The sequence below is a fragment of the Populus alba genome, chromosome 12, assembly GCF_005239225.2.
Source record: "Populus alba chromosome 12, ASM523922v2, whole genome shotgun sequence".
NCBI classification, from domain to species: Eukaryota; Viridiplantae; Streptophyta; class Magnoliopsida; order Malpighiales; family Salicaceae; genus Populus; species Populus alba.
In genome coordinates, this window is record NC_133295.1 from 11,451,274 (window position 1) to 11,471,914 (window position 20,641).

Here is a 20,641-nt window from a genome sequence, read left to right on the forward strand (position 1 = left end):
AAAATATGTGGAAGGAGCAACCATTTTCTCAAGGTTCCCAGGTTTAGCACTTAATGCGTGTTTTAAATAAAAAAAAAATAAATGACTCGAATTATATTAATAGGTTAGTTTTATTTTAATTAGATAATACAAAATAATTGATAAAAATAATAAAAGATTAATTAAAAAAACAGACTACGACAACATGGAAAAAAAAACCTTAAAGTTATGTAATTAGATAAAAAAAAAAAAAAAACAAAATCAGGATCAAGTCAATCTAAAATAGCATGATAAATATATAAATTGGATAATAAAGACCGAGTCAACTCGTGCTAACTTGCAAAATTCATGGTCCAAGTTATGAAATTGAGTTAACTCAATAGAAAAGAAATTTAAAAAATTCACAAAGCTTTTATATAAAAACAATGTTGAATAATAAAATTAAAAAAAAATAAGACAAAAAACAAAAGAGACTGGCAGGTCATATCAACTCTTTAAACCTATAATTTAGATCATTAGACTGAAAACATCATACATGAAAAAATAATAAAATTTAATCCTCAACAAATCTAATATTAAATGATAAATAATAATAATAATAATAATAATAATAATTATTATTATTATTATTATTATTATTATTATGAAAGTATTGATTTGGTGTAATTATAATAGCAATAGCATAACAATAACAATAACAATAACAATAATAATAATAAAAATAAAAATAAAGAACAATTTTTTGCTTCGGTGTTTAAGTAGCGATACTAGCTCTTTTTATAATTATTTTTTAATATATTTTTATTAAATATATGCATCATCTTTTTAATTATTAATTAGAAATTTCACGATATCTGAAAACAAGTCCACAATGCCAGACACATTTTCTTCTACGCTTTTTCAGTACCTTAGCTAGTAATTATTAATACCTTTATAAATGTCCCTACAATCTAGAATACAACCTTAAAAAAGACAACGCGAGTGATCATGATGTGAAACAAGTAGCCAGACAACGTGCCAATCTGTTGATTGCTATATCACCTCTCGGAGCAGAACCTGTGATTCTTTGAAGGAGGGTTTTCAGAGCTAAAGCTTTCGGAAACTCGAAATGAAAGGGAGAATCAAGGAAGTTTTTTTTGAAAAATATCAGTATAAAATTTTAGAGGAATGACATATATAACATAGTTTAACACAACTGCTGGTTACAATTACAGTTTTAATAAACATTATTATTTAAAATAATAATGACATAATACAATCACAATTCTTAATTGTTATTATAATAGATATATAAACATCTATATGTTTCTTAATGGTTATGCTCATTCAAAAATAAAAAAACCCTAAAAACCAAGAAACCACCACAAAAATGGCCTCTAATTGCCAAAAACAACCTTGGATCATCCACCAATACATCATAATCATTTTCATCTCATCTTCACTAGTCTTTCCACCAATACATCATAAAAATTATAGTTTTTCATAAGCTTCACAATTTGGGGTTTCTTCAAGAATTTAGAAGAAAAAAGCATAACTAATTGCTTTTCAAGAAAAGAAAGAGATTCCAACAATGCGAAAAGAGAAAATTGATTAAAAATGGTGGATTTTAATTTTAATTTGGCTCGTATAGTCATAAAAGATAAAGAAAATAATATTTGAAGAGAGAAAATATATATCTATTATTTGTTTGAGTTTATGTATATTATACATAAGTCTAATTTGGTCTTTTTATTTAACATTTTATATTATATTAATTAAAAGATGTAAATTGTAATTTTTTAAATTTGGTAAATAAATGTAATTTTAACTAATCTAAAGGATAATTTTCCCTACCTTAAAATATTTATAAAGCCAACTTCTTCTTTTCTTGTGTTATAAATTAAATTGAAATACAATACTGCTCATAACATATCATATGTATGAAATATATAACTAGTAAAACTAAAAATATTAATATTAAAAGATATAGTTTAACTTATTAGATTTTAAATTTGTTCTTTAAAGGTTATTAATTCGAGTCTCACAAATCTCAAGGTCACTAGAAGTTTATATAATCATTAATTTCAGGGCCCGTAAGATTAGTCAAGATATGTGCAAACTGACCCGGACATTCACGTTAATCTAAAAAATATTAACAAAGAGCATTGGTCTAAGTCAACGTTTCTCCATCAGGACCATGATAACAAGATAATCCACGGAGCACTGAATCAAATCCCACCCTTTTATAAGAATTAGACCAAAATTCTCAATTGTATCACTCTCTACACTCTTACTCCTTGCTCAAGCAAACCCCTCTACCCTTTCGAAAAAAATCTCAAGAAACCCAACTCGCCGAATCTCCACCGATACAATTCACAATGGAAAACCAAGAGGGGACTCAGCAACCGCATCTCGTCCTCGCTCACGAGCTGTTCCTCCTGACTCACCATGACGTCCAAGATATCGAGAAGGTCCGCTTGAAAGAGGAGGTTTTGACCGCTATCAAATCTGACGGTAATTACTTGCCGAGTTGCGACTCAGAGATCAATTACTGTCTTAAATCTAACCTAAATCGTTTAATTTCTTGTTTTTTTCTGTGTAGATATGGTTCCTTTGTATGAAACCCTAGTGGCGGAGTCATTGCTAGAGAAAGATCAGGGTCTTTTGGATTCGATGCGAGCTAAGAATGAAGACGAGCTTAAAAATCTCGATGAGAAGTGAGTTTTGAGCCTTTTTTAATTTATTTTTTTGTTTTTAAGTTGGACCTGTTTGTTAAATAGTTTTACTAAATTATAATTTTGAATCTTAAACTTAGTAATTTACTCTGCTCTTTTTTAATTATCTGTATTAGGGTAAAACCAGTGGAGCTCATTATTAGATAGAAGTAACTGGGTAGTGCTGAACAATTGTTTATTTATCAATTAGTGTTAATTATTTAAAATTATTCTTTAACTGAGTTGTTTATTGATGTGGAGATTGAGGTGAGGTATGTTTTTGTGTGGTGCTGTTGAATATGAGTAAAAACGAGTGTAGGAAAACAAGGAAATTTGAATTTTAACATGAGTGATCTATAATTCTGCTCCTTTGTTTTAATTTCAATTTTTTTTTTGTAATATAGTTTTTGGGGCTTATGCAATTACTTATATCACCTGCTAGCATTGTAGGTTTAGGATACATCCATAATTGAGGAGTATGTGATGTTGCTGGAAGCTGTTAACCTAAGAAAAATAATTGGTTTTAGGTTTTTGGGTGTATTTGAGATGAAATAATGTTTTTTTAAAAGGTTGGTTAGAGTAGATTGGCTGGCTTGTCATGACTGGGCTTATGATAGAGGTGTGTGAAAATGGTGGCATAAAAGACTTGGAGCATTTAGTGTAGGAGTTCTGGTGGGCGTGGGATAAGAATTTTAGATGTTAAACAACCTCTTGTAGATATTTGGAACTAGTTGATTCGATGGGATTTGTTGGTTCAAAGTCTTCTCATAGTTTTATTCTAATATTTACACTTTACATCTCAGTTTGGGATCTAATGATTTATACCCAACAAAGTGAAATAAACTTGATTTTGAGATTTAGAAGATGCTTTAAAGGGAGCCATATCATGATTATGAGAGACCCTTCAGCTGTTAAGAAGGTATGGCTTTTATTTTTAGAGTTTGACTTGGATTTAGACATGCTTAGCATGTGCCTGATCGTGCAAAAATAAATAAATAAATAAAGAAACAAAGAAGAATGAAATGATCAAGCAGAATAATAAATAAAAATTAAACGGTCTTGATTTTGGGATCTAAAAAATCATTTTGAGGGAGGCATGGCTATTGGTTACTCCTAGAAGATTGATTTAGCCAAACAATGCCAAATCAGATATATGCTGGTTTTGCAAGAGTTTTCTTACTTCTATTCCACCCTTGGCCCGGGGTTTCTAAATAATGTACTAATGCTCTGCTTTCTTAATTGATCAAACCCGAAGCAAGTTTTCAAACACAAATGCTCTCTCTTTTGTCTAACTGGTTTGGCAGCATAATACTTGTTAGCATATGCAAGGAATGAAGATATCGTGGTTAAGATGCTAGCCTGGGGATCACAAATTCAACTTTAATTCTGACCTCATTAGACTGGGCTTGATATTGGTGGAATTTTTTATTAATTAGAAATACATCGTAGCAATTGAATGAACACTTAAAGTTGTTTTTTTGTCTTGACTGTTTATCTAATTTTTCCTTTTTGTGCCAACTAATTGAGATTTTAGTCCCTAATTTGACTGTTAATGGGTGTGGAGGTTAAAATGAAGCATGTTCTTGTATGAAGATGATGAATATGAGCAGAAATGTATATGGGAGAACTTATAATTTAAGAAATTGTAATGTGTTTCTCGTATGTTTCTCGTAATTAACCCTCTTTATATTATGTATGCATAATTTGTGTTTCATACAACATCTATCTCCTGCTACAGTTTGTTCTTAATTAATCATGAACTCACAATTGAGGAGAACATAAATGTAACTTTTAACTTGGTGAGCTTAAGAAGAGTTATTGAGTCTAAATTTGGTGGGTTCATTTGGGATGTAATTATATTGTTTTTAAAAGCATGGTTTGAAATGGATTGGTGACTGATGATGGATGGGTCTATGAAAGTGAGGAGCGGATACAGCAGCTTAAAAGGATTTGAAGTCTATAGTATGCAATTCTGCTGGGGGATGAAAATCTATTTTGTGAAACTGAAGAAATGATTGCAACTTGATGATATAATGGGATTAGTTGGTTGTTTGTGTATTTGAATATGTATATTTGTGTAATTCAATTGGATTTGAACCTTTTTAGGAAGTAATCACTTGAGTTAGTTGTGCATAATTTGCTTGTCTTTATGCTGAAGTAAGTTGGTCTAGAAACCAAAGAAGGGTGAAAATAAACTTGATTTTTAGATTTCAAAGATGCTTTCAAGGGAATGGTTAATTTGAGAGATCCTGCAGCCATTGAGGGATGCTTTATGAGGATCACTAGCGTGATTGTGCATGGATATTTCTGTTTGTGATAAGAGGAAATGATGGGAAAATATATTTCTAATGTAATAAATGTGTTTGAAAAATAATGGGGTGTGATTATTTGAACATAGTCTGAAGATGAAGGCAGAAATGACTTGTGGTGGCTTCCCCTTGCTCCTCCCACTGCTTTAATCATTACTATCTGTTGTCTGTTCACTAAATACTGGAAATTTCTGAAATATTTTCTTAGGTCAATGATACAGTTTTCTTTTATGCTATTCCACTCTTGGCTTAGGAACTCCAAATGGAGATAGCAACACTTGCACTTTTGATTGTTCAAATGGGAGTAAGTTTTATCACCCAAATGTGTCTACCTCTATGGTGATTGCACATGCTTGCATTTGCAAGAAGTAAATATAGTGTGATTAAGATGTGGGACAATAAATTTAATTAGTGTCTATCATAGATTGTTTGAAATTTTAATTAAATTGTACTTCTGAGGATGTGTATGTTACAACGAAGAAGCATTGTTTGAGTGTCTTACTCTCTTTCGTGGCCACGATGATTATTATGAGCGTAGTCTCTTCATGCATATTTTCTTCTTTAATAATAAAAATAAGATCTCAACTACCTTTCAACAAATGACTTTTTGTGAACGTGATTCTCCACCTTTTTTTTTCATGGATCAAGGATATTATTGTGAATAGATGAATAACAGCTCAAGTGTTGTTGATGGGTCTTATCATAGAAGGATTGGGATCTTTTCTGTAGAATCTAAGCTATAGAGTCTCAAAGATGGGACACCCTCATGGTTCAGATGGTCATACTGAACTACTAGCACTGTATTCTGCTTTATGCATATGCTATTCAGATTCAAAAACTGTAGAGTGCTTGGTTACTCTTCTGATATGGTTCAGTTCTGGTTGTTTTATAGGATTGCTGATGCTGAAGAAAACTTAGGTGAAAGTGAAGTTCGAGAAGCTCATTTAGCTAAGTCCTTGTTCTACATTCGGATTGGTGACAAGGTGATTAACAATGACTTCCTACTTTTTTTTGTAACAGTTGTTTTGTTTCATTTATTTTCTTTTTGGTGAATATCTTACTCATACACCCATCCCCTTTTGAACCAGGATAAAGCATTGGAACAACTCAAGGTGACAGAAGGCAAAACAGTTGCAGTTGGGCAAAGGATGGACTTGGTGTTCTATACTTTACAGCTTGGCTTTTTCTACATGGATTTTGATCTCATTTCCAAGAGCATTGACAAAGCAAAGAAGTAAAGACATGAATTCTTTAATTGCATTTTTTCTTTGATTCTGCCTTGTCAAAATCATAGAAGTTGTGTTTTTTTCATTACAAGTGTTTATGTCTTTATGACAGCTTGTTTGAAGAGGGAGGTGATTGGGAAAGGAAGAACCGTTTAAAGGTTTATGAAGGCTTGTTTTGCTTGTCCGCTAGAAATTTCAAGAAGGCAGCCGATTTATTTTTAGATTCTATTTCAACCTTCACTACATATGAACTTTTCCCATATGACACCTTCATATTTTACACTGTCCTTACAAGCATTATATCACTGGATAGAGTTTCCCTCAAGCAAAAGGTATTTAAGGTTATGATTTGGTATAATTCTCCTGCTGATTATGCCCCAGCGTTTCTAATTTTAATTGAATTTGGCAGGTGGTGGATGCTCCTGAGATCTTGACGGTGATCGGGAAAATCCCACATCTTTCAGAGTTTTTGAACTCTCTGTATGATTGTCAATATAAATCATTTTTCTCAGCATTTGGTAAGTTAAGTAGAGATATGATACACATCACAGCTTTTATAAATCTATTATATACACTTATTGTTTCTGGAACCATGTCACTCCATCTGAAAATAACTGCATCTATCATGTAGGCTCCCCCCCCCACACACACACACATCCATCATATGAGAATAAGAGTGTCCCTTTGTGATAGAGCTAATCTTTTTCATTTTTGTTTGATTTTATTTTCAGCTGGCCTGACCGAGCAAATTAAACTGGACCGCTATTTGCATCCACACTTCCGATATTACATGAGGGAGGTCAGAACTGTTGTCTATTCCCAGTTCTTGGAATCCTATAAGAGTGTTACCATTGAAGCAATGGCCAAGGCTTTTGGGGTGACAGTGGAGTTCATTGATCTGTGAGTGGCTGAATTTCATGCTCCTTTCTCACCAGAATTTTCGAGTTATATTACATGGAAGTTTGCATTTAATCAAACTATTCTGTGCCTGCAGGGAACTTTCACGTTTTATTGCAGCAGGGAAGCTTCACTGCAAGATTGATAAGGTTGCGGGTGTTCTTGAAACCAACCGCCCTGATGCAAAGAACGCTCTCTACCAAGCAACTATCAAGCAAGGGGACTTCCTATTAAACCGGATCCAGAAGCTGTCACGTGTGATTGATCTTTGAAGTAGGTAGGCATTTGTTGTGATTCGGAAATGATTCTAAAATTCGAGAATCCCAAAGAAAGATGGGGCATAGGGATTTTATGCTGGATGTTTCCCATTTGATCAATGTGATACTAGTTGAAAGGCGCTTTATTTGTTTCTTTGCCCGGGTATTATTAAGAATCTGAGCGTGCTGATCGTGCGTGTTAGTTTTTAGTTTCTGAATTGAATTCCTTTTCTGGTGCTTATTTTGTCAGTTGGGAGTTATCAATCCGTGCATGCCTGAGCTGCCTCCTTTGATAATGAACACCAGTGAAAAATTACCACAACTGGGCCTATTAGTTTGACATTTATGTTATCGCTAAGCAGTTGAGATTATCTCGAAATATTCCGGAACCGAGTTTCAAGGCCATTATATTTGTGTTGTTGAAAGTTGATGGCCATTGTCGTGGAAACATGATGCCATTGACGAAGACAGTCGAGTTAACTAGGATGCTTTGTGTTCTAAAGAAGATGGCATTAGAAGTCATTGTCCAAGCCCTTTGCTTGGCGTATGAATCTAAACTTGAGGGTGGAAAGAAGCGTCTTATTGCTTTTGCCTGCAAAAGGACGAGTGCCCAGGTCGGGAAAAATATTCATGTAGGAACACTCATATAACCTAGTGATCAATTCCACAGGACTGCAACCCTACAATGCTTTTTTTATTATTATTAGTTAAAAAATGCATTGTAATTAAAGTATTCCTCAATCAAATTTCAATATCTAAAATATTTAGATCAATTTCTTTTTTCTTAAGAGCTTTATAAATAAATTATCTACGTCTAAATATTACTTTTGTTCTTGCTTATATCCCTCTTTTAGATGTGTGATGATATTTGGATCAAACTAATTTGTGAGGTGAGCAAACTTTTTAAAGATAATCTAATTTAAAATAAAAAACGAGAAATTCTATTGTGTTTGAGCTTTAATTACTTGTACTTATTTATTTATTTTTTAAAAAATAAATTATGTGAAAAAATTCTTATTAATTTTGGTAAAATAATATGTAATTTTCTCTCTTTTTATTATGTCTATCTCTTCTCTGTAATATTTCATAACATAAAATACAAAGATAGTATAAACGTATTCGGTTAAATATATAGAAAATTATATCTTTAGTAAAGTTTTGGAATAAATTTTTATATTTTTAAAATAAAAAAAAAACAGAAAAATTATTTTCTTATCACTATGTAACCAAATTATAAGTTATTGGAGATCTAGACAGGTATGCTAAATGAAAAGCTAAATATTAAAAAATATTATTTTAGTTTTTTTATGTTTAATTTACACGTTTTAAAGAAAGTGCTAAACAAAATAGTAAAATGTTTTTTTTCTTCCACAAATACTATTTTTATATATGTCTTAAAAAAGTCAAAATCAACAAAGTATGACCACTAAAAAAATAAACCAATTAAATATAACTATCTGGAAAAAAAATAACAACAAACTTGTTAAAAAATAATAAAATACTTGTTTTTTTCGCTTCAATATAATTAAGTTTTCAAATAGTTTTTTTTATTAGAGTAGATATGATAAAAAAATTATATTTATATTATTTAAAATAGTATTTTATCAATTTAATTTTTTAATATAATATTTTTTATTGGAGATGGTGATATTTAAAATATCATAGAATTTTTCAATAAAAACAAGGAAAGAGAGCCACAAAAGGGTAAAAAGGAAAAGAGAAAAAGAGAAATCTTATCCAAGTGACTCAAACAAAGAAACAATGGCACTTGGCTCTTGCTTTCTTTTCCATTCACATTGCACGAAGTCATACAAGCCAAGCGTAATATACACATAAAAAAAATCTCCTTCCTCTTTCCTTGGAATGACACCTCCTCTCATTTTTCAAACACCTCCCATTCCAAACCATCACTCTTTGGCTCCTCAGCCACAACCTTAAACGCATTCTCTGTTCAGCATAGTATTTATTATTCCTAGTATCACATCCACCTTTTGTAACTGTAACTACTTATCCCAGAAAAAAAAAAATCAAACAATACATTTGAAAGACATTGTTATTACTCCATGCCTCCTCTTCTTGATTTTAAAGACATCCAAGAAAAGCTCTCTACTCAGTTTAGACCATGGCAACGTTCTTTTCAGTTCTGGGTTCGTGCTGCTGATATCTACACTGGCTATAAGGTAAGGCTTTTCTCATCTTTTCTTTTCTTGTTTCTTTGTTTAGATACGCGTGAATATTAATGCATGTAGATATAAGTGGGTTAATTTGCATCTTTTCTTTTCTTTTTTCTTTGTTTTGATATGCGTGAGTATTAATGCATGTGGATATAAGTGTGTTTATTTGCATGTTTAACAAGATTTGGTTAATGGGTTTTGTGTAGGTGTTTCAACTCAGAGTGAGTTTGGTGAAGGATGAGGAGAAGCAGGAGGCAATGTGGGAAGGACAACATGAGTTGGCTGCTGAAAAGATTTATGCTATGTGTTCTGATCTTGGTGGGTTCTTTCTCAAGGTAATTTTCATTCTTATATGTTTACTGTGTACGGTTCTTTGATCTTGAGAGATTTTTGAAGTTGAATTATGTACTGAAAGGAGTCTAATTCCATTGAGTTTTGAACTTTTTGCTTTCTTTCTATGCAATTATCTTTTCAATTGTCTAATCATCATGTTTCTTCTTGTTTTTTATTAGTTTAAAGATTTTGGTTATTTTTGGCCTAGGGGTCTGAAGGGTGTTCGTTTTTCTGCTTTAGAAATTGTATTAGGAGCTGTTTGATTCCTCATCTTTTCAATCCGTTGTGTTCCTCTTCATCTTTTCCTTGTTAGTAAGCTTTGTCTTTGCCCCCCCCCCCCCCTTTTTTTTTTTTTTTTGCCTTTTGCTGTCGATTTTGATTATTGGTTAGTAATAATGTTTATGCTGTTTTGGTTGGAGAGAGAGCTCCATTTTACTATATACTTTTTGTAATTAATTTTACTAGATTTAAATTAGGTTGCCCAAATCATTGGGAAGCCTGACCTGGCTCCAGCAGCATGGGTGAGAAGGCTTGTTACTTTGTACGATAGAGCTCCAGCAACTCCATTTGATGCTGTTAAGCTTGTGCTGGAGAAAGAGTTAGGTCGAAGCATTGAGGACATTTTTGAAAGATTTGATGTGGAACCTCTTGGTTCTGCCTCAATTGCACAGGTAATGCATTTAATTTAAAATATCTGCCTGGCAAGAAGGATAGATGTTTCATGCTATACATGGTCTTATTCATAATGGAATTATCTGGAATCTTGAAATTTGCTGGTGGTAAACATTGGAATATAAGTTGCTTTCGATTATCGTCTGTGGTTTTGAAGTTGAAGAGCTGGTTACTTCAGAACAGATGACAGTTTACTGCATCATGTGTATCTGACATGTTTTCCCTACCAAATTAGGTTCATCGGGCGAGATTGAAAGGTGATAAGAGTGATGTTGTTGTCAAGGTATGAATTCTTGGATGCAATCTTCTAAGCTCTGTAATGCCTGCAAAATCTTAACTTCAACTGTATTATAGGTCCAACATCCTGGAGTTCAGGATCTGATGATGACAGACATACATAACCTTCAGGCATTTGCTTTATACATGCAAAAGACAGATATCAAATTTGATCTGTTCTCTGTGACAAAAGAAATGGAGAAACAGGTGCACATTATTCTTGTATTATTATCCTTGTAGTTATGGTAGTACTTGTTTCCTCTGTGTGTTGTGGTTATTTCTTGTTCCAGTTGGTTAAATAAAAAGTTTTGGATCCGAAGTTAAGATTCTAGACTAGAAATAGTAGCACGAGGAAAAATGCTAATCACCTCCAACATTCCAATCAAACGTATTGTATAATAGAGAAAGTATCTAGCAAAATTAGAGTGAAATGTTTCTTGTTCAACCACAAAGCAATATTTTTATGAGCAATTAATATTAGACTATTATGTCCATGGACATGTAGTTTGTTAAATTTATATTGTCTTTCATCTAAAAATTTAGTTTCTTAAATTCATATTTTGTGTCTTTTTACTAATTGTTTACCATTTATGTTCCCCAAAACAAAAAATCCCAAGTCATCCTAGCCCATATCAAAATATACTCGTTCTTTATCTATCTTAGTCTTCAACTTGGTCGATAAATCATCTTCACTGTTCCTGACAACTTGTTGAAATGATATGAAAGGTTTTAATGCCGATAAACCTTTAATTACCTTTAATTTTGACGTGGTTATTTCCACTTCTGGTTGGGAAAAGGTCAGAGAAGCTTGATTTTACAGATATAGGTAATTTAGTTTTTCAATTTTCTTGTGAGCCTTGCATCAACAATTTTATTCAAACATTATGACAGGATTTCATTCATGCGTGTAGATAAGACTTTGCCATGATTCATAATCTAGCTAAACTGACATGATTTTTATCTATAACATCAAATCAGATATCTCATCAGACACTTGCTTTGAAACATTGGCAGCTGATGGATCCTTTTCTATAAATAATCAACAGAAAGATGGGCACAAATGTTTATGTTTCTTGCTCATAAAATCAAGGGTGGCCTTTTCCTATCCAGTGCCTAAAATTACAGTCATTAGGAATTTGCAAAATGTTTTCTTGCTTTGAAGATTGAGTGACAAGATAATTTTACCTTTAAAATCAATCAGATTACTTCTAAAATTTGAATAAAATTATTTATCCTTTTTGATTCCTGAATTGTGGGTTTGCATTTTAACCAATAGACAATTGGTTTTTTCTGCTTAATATTCTTAAGTTAGAAGCTGTTTCTTAATTTGTTTGTTTGACTTTGTATATCAAGATTTGTGAATGCTACTGTTATAAAAAATTTAAACTTTGTGCTGATGGAATTTATACCCGAAAATATGAAGCGCTTAAATAATTTGTTTCATCTATTTTATTCCAGATTGGATATGAATTTGACTTCACAAGGGAGGCTAATGCTATGGAAAGAATCCGGCAATTTCTGTATAAGAATAAGAAAACAAGTCCGGTTTTAGTGCCAAGAGTTCTGAAGGATATGGTCAGCAGGTATGTGTGTCCTTCCACATTTATTACATGCTTTGCTCCATTAGTTGCCTATATCAGGTTGCATAGAGAATATTAAAACAGTGAGATGCTTCTTTCTATTTTTTTTATTGTGGCTATTTTTATGATCAGTTCATATTTTGGACACGTGAACTATTTAGATGGTCTTCAAGTAGCAGTTGCTGAACTTCCCCCTGCTTATTATTTTTTTTTTTTTTCCATTTAAGAGATAGGACTGGTGGCTGTTTAGGCCAAAAGATGCCAAACTGAACGTAATCCTGATAGGCTGGAGATACTGACTAAGAACATAGAAAAACTTCCGTGCTGTGACTGGAGAAGAGAATAGATTGAACACAATGAACAGGGAGAATGGACTCATGTGTCAAAGTTAGATACCCCTTTTCTATAAGTTGTTGGACTGGTTCATGTTGATGATAAGAAATTAGTGAGATCACATTGTTACTGATTGGCTGACAATTTTTCTATAGATATTTTTTTAACCCCAATTAGCAACACTACTATTATAATGATCTTGATGGTTATGCATGGGCCATTGAATATAGTTACGGCACTTTACCTGATCATTTGTGGTGTCTTCATTCATATGTTGTACCTCTTCTTTTGTCCTAAACACATAATCAATAGGGTGCTTATTTTATGGTCTTTGTTTCTACATTTTTGCTCCAATTCATTTGTAATATCAGGCAGGAACCTTTTGGTGATCAATACCTCTCTGTTTATGTAGGAGGGCCTTTGTAATGGAGTACATGGATGGGATCCCAATTTTGAATCTTGGTGATGAAATAGCCAAAAGAGGAATAAATCCTGGTGGTAAGATTGCAGCAGCAGCAAAGGAGTAAGCCCTTGATCATCCTAGAGAGTATGGAGTCCTTTTGCCCATTTTTTTCATTTGTTTCTGGAATTTTCTTTTCAAAGGGCTTCTCTCCTGAAATTATTACTTAGCTTTCTTGAAATCATTATATCAGTGCAAAATTTCTCATTTTACTAGACAAAAGCGTAATCCACCTTTTAAAATTTTTATAAGTGCAGGAACATACTTAAAAGTTTGACACTAGCATATGGACAAATGATACTGAAGAGTGGTTTCTTCCACGCAGATCCTCATCCTGGAAATATATTGATCTGTAAAGGTTCTAAGGCAAGTATGCTACTAGCATTTATTTCTTTGTGATCTGCTCTGTATTTCTTGATTTTGGCGTGTGTTCTTTTAAGCTATATGCTCTTGACTGATTGTGATGATACTTGTAGTTCTCATCCAGTAGTTACCGAAAGTTGATTATGAAAGGATCTAAACAAGATGTAAACTATATGTAGAAAAACTGAATTATGTGGTTTTAATGTTCAACTATTAACCTTATCGGTATCCCCTTTTCACCTCAAGTCAGGTTGCCTTGTTAGACTATGGGCAGGTGAAGGATCTCCCAGATAAGTTGAGGCTTGGGTATGCTAATTTGGTACTTGCTATTGCTGATGGTGACCCTATTAGAGCAGCAGAAAGCTATAGGTAATGCTCGTAATTACCATTCATTTCAATAATTATTATCAATTGTTTGTCAAGACAAGAGGAGAAACTAAGGTCAAAATTTATGTGCAACTGAGTGCATATGGGTGCGTGGATTAGTAATGGGTTCTAATGGATTGATGATGAACAGGAGATCTTATTTGATGATTGTAATGCTTGCCTAGTTGTTTTCTATATTGCATGTGTCCATTGTTGGATACAGTTTAGCGGTTCATTTTGTGATTATTTTGGTTCACATGATCTAGGATACAGTTAAAGTTTAACAATTGCCTTTTTTAATATTTAATGTTTCAAACCATACAAATCCTAGTACTGCTATTGGTATTTTATTCATATTTTGTTGTTTATCCTGTTATAGGGAGCTTGGCATAGATACCTTAAGCAAATGCGAGAATGAAATGCAGGAATTGTTTAGGTTGGCGCAAACAATGTTTGACACAAAACTCCCACCTGGAGTAGCAATGTTGCAACCTTTCTCAGAGGATTCTTCCATTAAAAAGATCTCTGTTGAGGTAAGCAGTATATAATAGAAGGTGAAACCATTAATCTATGTGGTACCATATTGGTAGTTGGATGGAATCCAAGATTTTTCACTGAAGCGCAGAAGAAAAAACTACTGCAAGTTTCATTTCCTTGTTTTTGCTTTAGGCCTTTTGTTCTGTTTGATTGTCAATATTTTTTTAGGAATAACATGTCAGGTGCTGTTATCATTGTTTGTTCCAATAATGAACAACATAAAGGATTATTAATTAGCATCACGAACTTGAAGAACATGACTGAAAAGTGCAATTGAACTTGGAACCGTAGTTAATACAGTTTGCTGGGTGTGGTATGGACTGGTTAACCAGTCACATGGCCCCTTGGGTGGTTCAGTATTTTATTGGACCTTCTAAGAAAGGAATTAGGCTGTAAACAAGCTGAATTTAACTTGAACTGGTGATTCTGCTTCATTACAGGATGTCTTAGATAAGGATTGGGTTTGATAATCTTGCTCGGGAAATGAGCAGCTGAATCGAGAAAATAGATGACAATCTTGCTACTTTTTATCCATTATAAGATTTTTTTTATTGTGTTTTGCATGTGTAGACTTTCCCAGAGGAACTATATTCTGTTCTTCGCACCGTGCATCTTTTGAGAGGTCTCAGTGTGGGTCTTGGTATCAACTACTCATGTGCAGAACAATGGAGACCCATTGCTGAACAAGCACTGTATCTTGCTGGCAGATTAAAAGGTGGCTTTCTAAATCCTAGCTGAATGAGTGAACACCGTATGAGGTCGTTTACAATCATGATTTAAATGGCATTTTGAATGGATCCCTTTAAGTTTCTCCCACAGCATACTCTTACCTCTTTTTAAATTAACATCAGAGTTGTGCTGTACTCTTTCTTTCAGCAACTGTATCAATGCCAAACTTTCTCAAATTTTATCATTTCAGATACAGATCTCAAGACCAAGCGTCGCGGACGAAGTTTCTTCAGGAGATTACTTTGAAGGGAGTGACTTAGCTATTCATGAAGTAAGCATCTGCATCCATCTGATTTCACTTACTATGGATGGTTAGGTTTTCTGTTTCACTTACTAGTTACTACAATCGATCAATATAGAATGGGATTGATATTTAGCAAATAGCATCATATGCCATTTTTCATTTGCAGTTGTCATTCACAAGTCCTTATATGGCACCTGTTGCCACCATGTACAATGCATAGAAATTTTATAACAACTTAATTTCAAATCTGTTCTTTACTGAATGGCACATCCTTTCAGCAAAGTTATTTCCAGAAATTGCACATCTTTTAGGTGCAAAACCCAGTGGCAAAACATCATATATGGTCAAACTGGCCAGCAAGATATTCCACCTACCAGTGTAAACTGGGTTGAGACTCAAACTTGATTTGTCCACCGGATAAACCCACCTCTGGTATATGTATATCGGAAAAATAAGATCTGCAACATAAACAAAAATAATAATGTTAGCAGTGCACAATTAGACCATCTTACGTACATACGACTGTCATGGCTATGGAATGTTGACTGTATCTCACCATCACGGAAGACAGAAAACTGATGCAATGTTGGCATTTTGATGACAAATGCAGAAGGATCGTCAATGATGGTGTTTAGGAACTTGCATGTCATCTGCCTCCATGGAAGATATTGAGCCACGGACTTCAGCTTGTAATTTATAAACAACTGAGGGCACATCATGATAAAAACCATATTTCAAATTCCTGCTCCATTGTGAAGGTTTTAAGCAAAAATACAGAATCAGTGAAGGGATGGAAGGAAACAGTGGCTTACCAAACATGTAAACACAGATTGTGAGTGAAGAGAGAATCCATGAATAGCAGCTATTGTCGAGTTCATACATTAGTGAGTAATATTGCATACCACTTGGTCAATTACATGTCACCTCCTTATAATTTTGGGTGAAAGATTTATACAGGAGATGGTGCACGGGTACATAGATAAAGCTGAGGACTTGTATGAGAAAGCAAAGGATACTGTATCAAATAAACTCTACACAAAAATATAACTGTGTGATTGTGTGATTATGAACCATGATACCAATTAAAATCTTGTTGAGATATCAATTTAAATATTGTTATTAACAACATATGTAAAAGTGTATTATTTGGAGTTAAAAAAAAAAATCAGTGTTATCCTTTCAAAATTAAAAAACTACTGTGCTAATTTTAGAAAAAATCCCGAGAAACTGGAAGCTGCATGCTTACCAAAGGCCAATAGTTGTGCAGAAGATAGATTGGCTCATTTTTAGCGTCAGCATAGGTGCACGTGTGACTTAACAGAGGCGCCTAAATTCTTGTTGGTGTATCTGTTAAAGGATTAACCTAATCTTGTCAGTTCATCGGGGGACAGTTTTGCGACTGCCAGTCTCTGGTCGGCACAAAGGAGCATTCTTTTGTCGGATACAAGATTTCACCACGTTTTTTTTTGTTGCGGTTTTGATCCAACAATCACTCCATGCATTATAGAGTATAGACAGGATCAAATGGAAGTACAGTAAGCATTCTGCTCATCTGGGTGGAGCATTATGATTGCTAAATGAAACACAGTTCAACAACAGTTTCAAAATTCCTCGCCAATGTATCAAACAAAAGATTGCAGATCTTCTGGACTAGACTGAGCAGAAACTCATGAACATCTTGTATTAGTTTTATGCGATATAGAGAAACGAACAAAAACAGATCAGTTTCCATAAGTTTTCTTACAGCATGTTTCACATTGTAATTCTGTTAATTGACATGAAAAAATTCAGAATCCTGAAAACAATGAAGTTTGAAATAAATACAGCTGCTCAGATGATAAACACCTCAAAACTGCATGCCTCTTTAATCAAATCCACTGTAAGAGTCACTCCCGGAGCCAAGGTGCTTGAGCTGGTGTCCACTGACATAATTCACCTTCTTTAAACCAAAGTCCTGTGAGAAAGCAAATGGTTAATTTTTTCATGGAGAGAAAAGGGCTGGGATAATCGTGAAGAATGATAAGAAGTTTTCGACATAAAAGCTTTAATCTATCACTTGAAGCATTATAATAGTGAATACTGTCACAGTTTGGAGCAACATGAACTTCGTTTTGCTGCCATCTCTTGGTTCCATTGGAGACAAAGGACTCAAAAGTTTATTGTAACAATTTAAAATGTGTCTTGAGTTCAATATGGTACAGCACAAACATGCAGGGAAACCACAATTCAATGAAGATTGGAATCGACTAAGAAATAAGCCTACTGCTTATTTGTGCCAAATTACAGCCTTGTAGTTGTGACAAATGAAAGGGTGAGCAGTGAGACCGAGTTTGTGCCAAACAGACTCAAAGACCAAAGCAAGTGTCTACTGCTTTCAGAGTGAATTTTCCATCTAAACACCTATTCTGGGTTATTTGAGTGTTTCTCCTGATGTTATTAGTATATTGTCCTTGTAAAAAGCTTGCTACATACTATTTTCATGCCATAGTTTTATGAATCCTGTAATTTTCCTTAATTGACTTGATCACTTGTGAAAAACTCAACTAGGGACCTTTCACACGCTAATTCAAAAAGTCTAAAAGCTCAACTGCATTCGAAGCTTAGCACAATTTCTAGCGTAGATGGAAGAAAAGGAAAGCTTTTTTTGGCTCATGCAAACAGTACATTGTACACACAAGAGAGAGACTATTTGAGGAATGGAATTCATTTTCATCACATATTGCATTATTTATTCAGAAAACAAGAATATATCTGTACTTGCAAAATCATTAACAACAGAATCATTTGTGCTTGATTTTCAAAACTAAACATAGGGCATAAGCAGTCCCACCTATTTCACGCTTTCCATTTTCAGGGCTGTCACTGCCATGAACCACATTCCTGCAGAAAGTTCACCATAGGATAAAAAAATTGCTAAGACCAGGAAAGATATTGCAACCCAATTTTGTGAAAATGAGCACATAAAGCGACTTATCAGGAGAGTATGAAGGGCCTAACCTTCCTGTTTGAACAGCGAGATCTCCTCTTATTGTGCCTGGTTCGGCCTTAAGAGGATCCGTGGACCCTATTAGCTTACGTGCTGATGCTACAACCCCAACACCTTCCCATGCCTGGCAAAAAAACAATATCGTCAGTATTCTAGAAAGAACTCAAAACCTGTAGAAATCTCAGATTCATAAACTTCATACCATACACACAACTGGACCAGAAGTGATGTAATCGATCAGACCAGGGAAGAAAGGCTTGGCCTTGAGATCCTTATAGTGCTCCTAATCATGCAGGATAGTAGATAAACGAACGATAAGACATACAGTAATTTGAGGATATGAAAAGACCACATTCTAGTAACAATAAATGGACATCTAAAACACAATTACAGAACAGAGACGTGAAATTGATAAAGCAAACTTTTTTCTTGATTGATAATAAAAAAAAAAAAACATAGGAAAGATTAGTAGAAAGTTTGGGTTCTATACTGGGGCATTGACAAAAGAATTTATCAACAGGAAGATAAAATACAGTTCTTTTGTGATTGATTATCAATAACCATACAAAACAATAGCAGAAAGCTTGGAATTTTACTGTGACTTAAGGCCACTGTCCAGTATGATTTCAAGATTTCTATTCTTTTTCCTTTTTTTTTCCTCGTTTCTGCTATCATTTTCAAAAAACAACAGAAAAACTTGCTTTACAATCACATAATCATAAACCTTAATAGTTTGCTTCAAGTAAAGCATTATAAGAGGATACAAAACAAATCTGACATTTGCAAGATATTGGATAAAGGTTTCGCCTTATAAAAGAATGGAGCGAGTATCGACATTGCAAGACTACAAACCTCTGCCAATTCTTTAGGGCATTGGAAGAGCTTCAAACCAGTCAGTTTAAATCCTTTCTTCTCAAACCTCGAGATTATTTCTCCAACCTAAAGCAACCCAATCCACATAAAATAAATTCAGAATCCCAAAATCAAAAAATAGTACCATTTCAACTATTACATTGCCAATATATACTCAGGTTTACACAAAATACTTCACATTTGGCTCAATCCAATAAAAACTACTTTCATCTAATCCTAAACAATGAAAAACGAAGGTTCCAATCTCTAAAATTTTAACATCACTCAAACTTCCCCAGCAATCACAGCAAAAATTTAACAATAATTACAGTGCCAATAAAAAAAAATAAAGAAAAACTTACAAGGCCACGTTGAACACCATCAGGCTTGACCATAATGTAAGTCTCATCAACTTGTTTCTGGACACAAAAATTTAACAAAAAATGTCAAAACTCCAAATGAGATTTCGCTAAAACACGTGAATTACTAGTCAAAATATCAAACACTGATCGGGGCTCTCACTAATTTCCAGAATTATTCAAAAAACACGAACAATTAGTTTCCTTTCCCTATCTTCAGCTAGAAAAAACAGATACTAAAACAATTCTACAGCAAATAATCTGAAATAAGAAATACAAATAAATACCATGGAAGCCACCAAATGAGGAAGAAAGATGCGGGGCTTTCTAGAGTTGCGAGTTTTAGTAGCATGAGGATGTGAAGGGGAACTGTTGAAAGAGAAAAGATGGGATTTTGAATGGAATGCAGATAGGTGGGTTGTGCGTAGGTTAAGGTTATTGCGGGAAGTGAAGGATAAGGCTGTGGTGTTGGTGGTGTAAGTTGATGAAGGAAGAATGGTTGAAGAAGAGATACAAAATTTGGCTCCACCAAACGCGGCTACACTCTCCATTTTCTCCTGTCTTGCTAAAGCTAAACCCCTTTCTCTCTCCACACGAGCGAGCAGAGTGGACTTAAAACTAAGCTGGATTTTGTCTTGGACATGGTTTTACTCAATTGCCCTTGTTCTGTATTTTATTCCATTGATTCTCTTTTGTTTGTTTTGGAGGCTTTTTTTTTCTATTCAAAAGTGATTTCAAAAAAAATTATTTAGTTTTTTTAAATTAATTTTTTTATATATATAGATTATTTGATATATTAATGTTAAAAATAATTTTTTAAAAATATATTATTTTAACATATGAAAAAAAATTAATGGTTCATACTTCATAGTTAGAGTAAGGAAAGAATCAAGGAATTTTGATGTGTACATTTTGATACTGCACGTAGGCGCACCAAACCAGCAATGTATACATTTTCTTTATTTCATCTGCTCCGTCACCTGAGCAGTTCCCAATCCAAACGGAAAATCAGTGCT

The 20,641-nt window shown here is 33.6% G+C and overlaps 3 protein-coding genes across 9 annotated transcripts; 2 read left to right on the plus strand and 1 right to left on the minus strand.

Moving 5' to 3' along the window:
* Window positions 1–2,219: 2,219 nt before the first annotated feature.
* Window positions 2,220–7,610, plus strand: LOC118044738 (26S proteasome non-ATPase regulatory subunit 6 homolog). The gene is made up of 8 exons (XM_035053186.2): window positions 2,220–2,472; window positions 2,561–2,675; window positions 5,874–5,964; window positions 6,070–6,215; window positions 6,320–6,539; window positions 6,617–6,725; window positions 6,939–7,107; window positions 7,202–7,610. The coding sequence occupies exons 1-8, from the start codon at window positions 2,337–2,339 to the stop codon at window positions 7,374–7,376; spliced, it is 1,161 nt and encodes a 386-aa protein (XP_034909077.1). The 5' UTR covers window positions 2,220–2,336; the 3' UTR covers window positions 7,377–7,610.
* On the plus strand, window positions 7,307–16,501 carry LOC118044737 (uncharacterized). 7 transcript variants are annotated; one of them, XM_073412869.1, is made up of 14 exons: window positions 7,307–7,381; window positions 9,503–9,541; window positions 9,717–9,870; window positions 10,345–10,539; window positions 10,776–10,823; window positions 10,895–11,023; window positions 12,275–12,399; window positions 13,142–13,252; window positions 13,447–13,555; window positions 13,803–13,921; window positions 14,298–14,451; window positions 15,026–15,170; window positions 15,375–15,455; window positions 16,039–16,501. In XM_073412869.1, the coding sequence occupies exons 3-13, from the start codon at window positions 9,793–9,795 to the stop codon at window positions 15,428–15,430; spliced, it is 1,269 nt and encodes a 422-aa protein (XP_073268970.1). In that variant the 5' UTR covers window positions 7,307–7,381; window positions 9,503–9,541; window positions 9,717–9,792; the 3' UTR covers window positions 15,431–15,455; window positions 16,039–16,501. The 7 variants fall into 7 exon arrangements, 5 of the variants coding, with proteins under 5 accessions (XP_073268970.1, XP_073268971.1, XP_073268969.1 ...); XM_073412870.1 differs by having other exon boundaries at window positions 7,365–7,381; window positions 9,742–9,870; XM_035053185.2 differs by lacking the exon at window positions 7,307–7,381 and having other exon boundaries at window positions 9,000–9,541; window positions 9,742–9,870; window positions 15,381–15,455.
* A 583-nt stretch (window positions 16,502–17,084) lies between these two features.
* On the minus strand, window positions 17,085–20,224 carry LOC118044739 (nucleoside diphosphate kinase 2, chloroplastic). The gene is made up of 7 exons (XM_035053189.2): window positions 19,913–20,224; window positions 19,629–19,685; window positions 19,267–19,353; window positions 18,617–18,697; window positions 18,426–18,538; window positions 18,259–18,308; window positions 17,085–17,382 (listed from the first exon to the last, which is right to left on the minus strand). Exons 1-7 carry the CDS (start codon window positions 20,174–20,176, stop codon window positions 17,315–17,317), a joined length of 720 nt encoding a protein of 239 aa, XP_034909080.1. The 5' UTR covers window positions 20,177–20,224; the 3' UTR covers window positions 17,085–17,314.
* Window positions 20,225–20,641: the final 417 nt, after the last annotated feature.